We start from the raw sequence: 8797 nt of genomic DNA on the forward strand, positions 1-8797 counted from the left end.
GACAATGATCTCCTAGACGAGCGCGAAGAATCCCCACCACACCAAGGTGAAGGAAGAAGGGGTGACATGACTAGACCCATCGCAACGACATCGAGAGAAAGCACCCGCCCAAGACCAAGCAGGGCAGAGACGCCCATCCTTCCCCGCCTCACAAGGGCAGTAACGCCGACAGCTAGAGAGTCCCTAAGAACCTCCCTAGAGAAAAAGAAAAGTGATTGGTCGGGTGAAAATCTGTCAGAGGAGGATGAAATGTCAGACCCAGAGAAGGGTATGGTCTTTGTGGACGACCTCGAACTATCCAACAACAACCTGCTAAAGCTGTCTAACAGTTTCCACCAGAGAATGACAAAGCTTACCGCATACGTTCCCCTGACCGTGTTCAACGCGGATTGGATAGAAAAAGATGTGGAGAAAGCAGGCCTAAAGAAAATAAAGTCAGTAAAAGAACTTCAAGAGGGTGACGACATACCAACCTACTCTGGCCTAACCCCAAAAGATGAAATCTTGATGACGTACGGTGATTGGATGGACTCTATCGATCTATTTATATGTTACGTAGAGGAATTTTATCACATGAAGAAATTGGCAGAGATGTTCAAGAAGCATAAAGCGATAGTCGTAGACATAAGACGCTCCACATCCTGCTGGATGATTGCCTTAAGATACTGTATCAAAGTACGGAAGTTGGTGATGCAGAACAGAATAGGGATAGACAAGAAACTGCAGATGAGCAACGCGGGGATATTACATCAGGATATCTTACGTGCGGCGAAGGATAGAGCCAAAGCCTTAGGAGAGAGAGCCTACAAGGAAAACCCCTACGTCTCGTCAGGGAGTGAAATGGACCAATCATTCACCAAAATCCCCACGAGGAACGATGCGACCACCGAGATCCCAGACAGCGGTAATAGTAACTGGAAGAGCAACTCCGGTTCTAGACGGAACAACAAAAACAAGAACAATCAACAATTTGACAGCGATCATAACGGAAACAGAAAGAAGCCGTGGCAAAAGAACAGGAGAGGCAACAGTACTCACCAGAACAGCAGTTTCCACGCGAATCGAGACCAGAATAGTAGTTACCGCCAAAACGGCGGTTTTGGTTTCGGTTTCACACACCAGAACACCATCGGCTACCAGACGCAAAACGCCTACAATCCATTCGCGTACCATTCTCCATACCAACACAACTACACACAAAACGGTCCGACAAATGGCACTGATCAACATAACCAATTAGCAATCATAGCAAAACCAACTGGTAATAGTCAGAGTGGAGCGTTAGCGATAGTGAACAGACAGAACAACGGAGGAAAACAAAACTGGTAAGCAACGGTCGCTTACTGTCAATCATGCCAAACCCAATTTTCCTTAACCCTTTTTCCCTAATTTCCCTAGATAAAATTATCAAACTTCCCCTAGATTGAATTACCAAGCCAGTCCCAAACCAAAATCCCCTTTTCCTTTTGATGTTGGGAAATCTAAGATATAATAATTCAACCCCATATCATTCCTGATCTGAATTCCATGCAATTCCTTTCCTCTAACATATTGAGAGTTAGGGTAAGACCACGACTGTAATATCTAAAAGTGAGCACGCGGTTAACAGTCCAATTGAAATATAAAGAAAGGTGTCAGTTTAGACCAAAAACTAAATGTCCGTGAGAGACGCCTCCATACACGCTGGAGACAGGAGAGCTTATGTGTGAGAAAGCGCACTCCTAGTCCCAAAAAACGCGTGAGACCAAAAGAGAATGCCAACTGAAGAAATGTCTGAAACGAGGTTGGTAGTTACAAACTGAATAACCTCCTTCTTGGAAAAACTTTCGTGCTAGCAGGTTAAAAACGGAGGATGATCAGAGTATACAGGAGAAAGAAACCCATGAAGCAACGGAGGAGAACCAAGCAACGAAAGAGGAATTGCCGTTAGCAAGAGGACTCAGCAAAGAAAAGGAAAAACCGAGTGCCCAACAAACAACGCTAATACCAAACAAGGAGTGGCCAACTTCGGTGAAGTGTGAAATGGACCTTGGAAAATGGGAGGAAACCCTGAAGCAACTCTATTCCGGAACACGTACTGGAGGGCATGAGATTCCATTCGCCACCGAACCATGACCGTTCGAAGGAATCGAATGCGATAATGATCGAGAAGATTCAGAAAGAATTGACCTCAGGAAGGATGAGGGGACCCTTCACAGAGGAAGAGGCTCTGAAGAAGCTAGGCTTCTTCAGATCAAGCCCGATGGGGGTGGTTACAAACGGTGACGGCACAAAGAGGATCATCAATGACCTGTCCTTTCCAAAACACAAAGACAATCTACCATCAGTAAATTCCTTTGGCGACAAAAAGAAATTTAAGACTACCTGGGACGACTTCGCCAGAGTAGCCTTTTTCTTCGCTAACACGGAAGGGGAACTGCTCCTAGGGATCTTCGACTGGGAGAAGGCATATTGCCAAATCCCAACTCACCCTAGTCAATGGCGGTACCTGATGATACACACAAACAACAAGAGTATCATTCGGAGGAGTGGCAGGGTGTGGTAGTTTCGGCGGACCCGCTGACGCCTGGAAAGACATAATGAAAGCCTACTTTAAATTCAACGAGGTCTTTCGCTGGGTCGACAATAACCTCTTTGTAAAGATAGTCGAGGAAAACAACAAGACAACAATGGAAGACGTGGTAAACCAGAGTGTGATTCTGGGAGTTAAGACCAACGAGGGAAAGTACGCGGAATTTGCTACGGAACAGAAGTATATTGGGTTCGTGTGGAACGGTAAAGAAAAGTCAGTCAGACTTCCGGAAGGGAAACTCAAGGAACGGAAAGAACAGGTGGATGAAGCGTTGAACAGAACAGGCCCACATACTTTCAAGCAGATTGAAAAACTACGAGGAAGACTATCCCACGTAACCCACATGCTACCCCAGATGCGATGTTTCAACACCAGCCTAGACCACTGGATGGCCTCTTGGAAGGAGAAAAGAGCACCACGACTTATGCCAAAGAACGTACATGACGACTTGTGGGAGTGGAAACAAGTCCTGAAAGATTTCAAAAACCATAGATTAATCCCAAAGAAGGAGTCCATAGACGTCGGTTGGGTAGGCGACGCGGCGACCAATCACGGTATCGGTATAATCATAGGATGCAAATGGGCTCAATGGAGGCTAAAGGAGGGTTGGAACGAAACAGATCAGTTAGGCGTAAAAAGAGATATAGCCTGGGCCGAGACGATAGCAGTAAGACTTGGCCTAGAAATGGTAGCAAGAATGGAAGACGTCAGCGGCAAGAGATATCTATTCCTAACAGACAATACCACCACGGAAGCGGTAGTTAGAAATCTGAAATCGAAGCATGTCGCAGTGAACAATGAGTGGCGAAGGATACAGAGGAGACTAGTCGAGCTAGATTGTGACCTGGAAGAGAAACGTGTTACATCCTTGAAAAACGATGCTGACGACCTTTCGAGAGGGATAAGGATAGGGAAACGCGACTCAGATAGACTACAAGTTGAAATACCAGAAGACCTAAAAGACTTTATTGAAGCGTCAACGGTCCCACTTTCACCCTTAACCAACGAAGAAACCCTACCGACCCCTTCATCGACCAAGTAATCATGAAGTCCCACCAGCCCAGCTTCGCGAGAATTGAAGACGAAGTCGCTGACATAAAGACTCTACAAATAGCAAGACATATGGTTAGCGGGGCTTGGGCAGATTCAACAAAACAAGGTTACTCGAGTGCGGTAGCGAAATTCAAGGAGTATATAGAAAGTGAAGGAAAGGAATGGGACTCGGCATTACCAGTACAAGCAAATGACGTATACGGTTTCATCGTCTGGGCAGGAGAATCTAAAGCGGAAAAAGACTCATCAGCCAGACGAACGGTCAAATCCAAGACGATAGAGAAGTACTTAGCAGGACTTACAGCATGGCAAATGGCGACTAAACTCACGCCGCCGAACCTCGACCAGAAAATGATTAAAGCACTGATAAAGGCCTGCGAACAGGCAGAAGAAGAAGAAAAGTTGGTTCCAAACTCAAAGAACAAAGGAGAAAAGAACCCCATCCAAGTGCGAGAACTGATCGGACTAGTCTGCGACCTAGCAGGAAGGTCAGAAGAAGACAAAGCAATCGCAACAGCGGCTCTAGTCGCGTTCTGGGGCATGATGAGGATTGGGGAACTGACGAGGACAACAAGAAGAGAAGGCATGTTAACGATAGCCGATATAAACTTCGAAGGCACCGAGAGTAAGAAGGTTGCGGTACTTACACTATGGAAAGCAAAAACAGCCAAACCAGGCAAATCACAAACTATAAGAATATCATCCCAACCATCAATACTAGACCCAGTAGAGGCCCTAGAACGACTGATCAAAAGAAACGAATCATGGAGTCAAGAAGACGCACTGTTTGGATACGGCTCAAGGAGCAAGAGGAAACCTTTGTCGAAGAAAATGTTCATAAGTCGCCTCGAAGCCCTCTGGGGAAAGAGTGGAGTGAGTTCAGGCAATTGGTCTGGGCACTCCTTCCGAGAAACTTTACGGATCACGCAAATCAGGCCGGACGGCGGGCGCCATCCCAAACATGCTCACCTAGCACGGAAAGTGTTGAGAGAGCATGGGTGATAGGTAATTGAGAATTACATGTATTGTAAGCAATGAATTCCGCAGATCCAAAAAGCTTGCCACTCACCAAATGGATTCGTAGTGCCATCAAAGGCACGACTTGGAGATGAGTTCCATGACTGTGAGGCGGGTTTTGACAGACTAGAGGCATATGCTTGTAGCAAGGAGAAGTTCAGTGAAAGAACTTCTTCCCTCCCCCGCAACGAGATCTGAGTCTCTTCCTCTCACGATCTCTCACGTCTGCTCACACACGCACTAGTCTCGAACTCACTCTCATCTCGGATTTCATTTCTCAATACTATTCCTTCAAATGTCACCCACCCACCCAGCGTACAGCCAACCAGCTCAGATTTGCGTGAGAAAGAAAACTTTCCGGATCACGCAAATCAGGCCGGACGGCGGGCGCCATCAACATGCTCACCTAGCACGGAAAGTGTTGAGAGAGCATGGGTGATAGGTAATTGAGAATTACATGTATTGTAAGCAATGAATTCCACAGATCCAAAAAGCTTGCCACTCACCAAATGGAAAGAGCCTGAGCACGACGGTATTTGGTGATCATTTTGCCGAGATCTTTCATATTGGAGCTACAAGCTTTGGCTACTTGAACTCCAAAGGCGGCCAGATCCATATAAGGTGGGATATCGATTGCAATACCACCTTTCTTTGATTGGTGTGGTTTCCATCTTGGATTCTTCCCACCGTGGTTGAAGTGCAGGAGGTAGTCAAGATGGCATATGAAAGCCTGTTTATGAGTGGTTGGTCCTATAAACTGAAAAAGAGAAGAAGGAACTGTGATTGGTAGAGATGGTCATTGATCGACAGAAGTGAGAACAATCAAAGAAAAAGGGGAGAGTGAAAGAAACGGAAGAAACTCACCTTGGTTTCTAAAACAGGGAGGCTGATGCTGCTTGCATTTGATCCATGCTCATTGTCGGTGTCTGGTGGCATTGCGGAAGTTGAGTGGTGGAGAGATTGAGATCAAGATTGATCAAAAGTGGTGGATGAGTGGATGGATCAATGGTTTTGAGCTGAAAACCATTGAAGCGCTGGATGGGGTTTGGATCAGTCGCCATCCAGCTGATCCGGCTTTGGGTATTTTTCAGATCAGGGCCATTTTTGCGCCTCTCAAGCAAAAAAAAAAGTTTTTTTACAAGCTTTCATGCAGATGCAGTATGTAATAAGCTGAAAACCTTTATTTTTGACAAAATTCACCCATTTTCACTGCTTTTCACAGCTGTTACTCCTTCTTTCTTGCTCATGTAATATGACATCATCATCTATAACCTCAAAAATCCAGGAAGATCCGCTTGGCAACCCTGAATCCTGCTACTACCACCATTACATATGTAAATTACATCTATAATCCTTGTTTACCATCCTTGAAAAAAGGACCTTTTCTCTAATATCTTCTGTTTCTCCTTATCAACCTTCAAAATTAAGATTTTCACTGTATAATATAATGTTGTTCTTTCATACTCTAACCTGACAAAACCCATAAACCTAATATTACACCCTAAAAACCATTTCAAGACTGTATACCTATACTTTTGAATTTTTCTTATCTTCTTCTTTTCTTTTTTTTTGGAATATGATTGTGAATAAACTATACTGATCTCAATAATCTTTTTGAAATATTATCACATAATCTTGACCCAATGATCAACACATAAGCCTAGAAAAGCTTCAATTGATCTAAAATCCTCCATTTTGAATTTTCTGCTATGCTGAAATTTTTAATGATTAATTTTTTTTGATTGATCCCATAAATAGGTCACCACACCAAGTAAGACCCAACATGTCTGATTCAAAACATTGGGTTGTGTCCTTGGGTTCTGCGGTCACATCTGGGCAAAACTGAGCATCAAAGGAATTGAGCTCTACAAATGTGTTGCTGGTGATGTTGTTGGGGCATAGCAGTTGGCCAAAAGCAAGCTTTTCTTCCAAGGTAGGTGCCGGATCAGGTTGTTGAGATAAGGTGTCCGGTTGAACAGAATGTCTCCCAGGTCTGAATTTAATGACAAAATCAAAGCACCCAGATGTCTCTACCCATTTGGCCTGGCGTCAAGTTAGCTGCTTTGTTGTCATAAAGCTCTCAATTGTTGTTATCAGTATACACAGTCACTTCTAGTCAGTGCAGGTTACCGCCAAGGTAATCTGATGCCAATCTTTGAAAGAAGCAACCAGCGCTAAGAGTTCCTTGTCAAAGATCTCATAGTTTCTTTCAGCTGGTATGAGGGATTGTGAAAGGAACACAACCGGTGTAGAACTCCTACGCAGTGTAGCGTAGGCTGAGCTGGAGATAGGACAAAGTACAACTGGTGAGAATGGAAGTACAACAAATGCAATTAAGCTGCCCTCAACCTTTAGAAATCTCTAAGTTCAGAGCAACGGAGCACAATTCTAAAACAAACTTTCCTGTGACACACACCCAACACCTCTAATAATGTTACTATATTCTTCCTACTGAATAAATCAGCACCAAACCTGGTCCGAAACAGCTCAAACAAGTCTTTTGGCTTGTAACGAGTGGTCACCAAACGTCCCTTAAACACTAAAAGTGCATACGCTAGGGTTACAGAAATCCTAAATCACCACTACACAAAAAATTGGCCATGTATAACAATCTACTTTCTTTTAAAAAAATTCAACACTGAGATCTTTTGAGAGAACTTAAAAGAATATGAAAAAATTATAATGTGAGGTTGGTTGATGAAGAAGTTGTATGAACTTCTAAGACTGTCTGAAACATTAAAAAAAATTGCCAAAACAAATTTCTAAAAGAGACCACTACAATCTCCTTAAAACTTCAAAAGACACGCTCAACAATCCACTTTCACAACAGAACCGCACTCTACAGTTCACAGACGTTTCACGCTACAGGATGTGTAATCACTCCGAAATACTAAAAAAAATAACACTTTCATCCTTTTATAAGGGTATAACAATTTTACAGAAAGAACTATCACAAAACTCACAACACTCAACACAACACTTTTGGATGGACGGACCAAACTCCAACAACACCACCCACACCCTTCTCTTATATCCACAATCTCAGCTTCGCTGTGAACTGGTGTTGTGTTAGCTCCCTTGGTATTCTCAGTTGTAGGCATCTGTTCTCAACGGTGTATACACTTGCTAGCTGTTTGTAAAGGCAGTTGAGAAGGCAAGAAATCGGACTCACATTGCGGGGGTACTAACATGTTTGAAACACATATCTGCTCATCACTATTCCTAGGTTCCCTTGTGGGATCCTCCAAGGGCTGGTGCGATGTTGACAGTCACAATGACTATTGGGCCTTGGTCAGAGTGAAAGATACTGGTGAGCCAGTCAATATTGTGACCCTGTTTCCTGAACCATGGCATGCCAAGTAATGTGTTGTAGGCGTCTTTCAATCTTGTGACAATGGAATTTGTTGGTGTGTCATCTTCATCAATGAAGACATTACACTTGACAGTCACGGCTTTTGCTTGGCCATTGAAAGCGCTGACAGTGCGTAGCTTACCCAGCGGTGTTGTTGGCAACATATGCTTCTTGATGAACACATCACTAATTGCCTCATGTGTAGCTCCACAATTGAGGAGACACAGGGCACGGGGTTTTTTGATGTGGCACTAGGAAGGGAATGGGACAGGGGCAACAAAAGGTGAAATTGTGGACCACTTGCAGTTATTTTCAAACATGTAACAGCTCCTATACCCATTCAAACCTCCATCACGCTTGAAAAAGGCACATTCAATTTTGAGCATCGCCATTTTTTGACTCTTCAGCACAACTCTTCTCTTTATTCTGAAATTCATATAACTGTGACTCAAATTTGGCTATTCTTGCGCTAGAACCCCCTCCACTCCTAACCCAATTTCCTCTTCTATCTTTCTTTCCACAATTGGCTGCACAATGCTTGCCTCTTCAACATTTAAAACAAAATCCCTTCTCTTGATGTCTTGCCATCTTATCTCTTGAAACACCTGTGCGTGTATACTCAACTTTAGCACTTGAAAGGTCCATAGCGTTGGGGTCACATGGTACTATGGTTGGGATAGTAGTACGAATTGGAGTGCAATTAAGACCGGGTTGGAGCTCGTTGTTGACGGCAAGGGCAAAAGCAGAGATGTTGGCAATCCTGGTGAATGTCTTCATGATAATGTTGACTCGGATCTCTTGTT

General features: G+C 43.9%; 1 protein-coding gene across 1 annotated transcript; it reads left to right on the forward strand.

Moving 5' to 3' along the window:
* Positions 1 to 690: 690 nt before the first annotated feature.
* MELLADRAFT_68354 (uncharacterized protein) lies at positions 691 to 1329 on the forward strand (the record flags this gene model as incomplete). The annotated part of the gene is made up of 1 exon (XM_007416917.1): positions 691 to 1329. One exon carries the CDS (start codon positions 691 to 693, stop codon positions 1327 to 1329), a length of 639 nt encoding a protein of 212 aa, XP_007416979.1.
* Positions 1330 to 8797: the final 7468 nt, after the last annotated feature.

Source organism: Melampsora larici-populina (genome assembly GCF_000204055.1).
Source record: "Melampsora larici-populina 98AG31 unplaced genomic scaffold MELLAscaffold_66, whole genome shotgun sequence".
Lineage (NCBI taxonomy): Eukaryota > Fungi > Basidiomycota > Pucciniomycetes > Pucciniales > Melampsoraceae > Melampsora > Melampsora laricis-populina.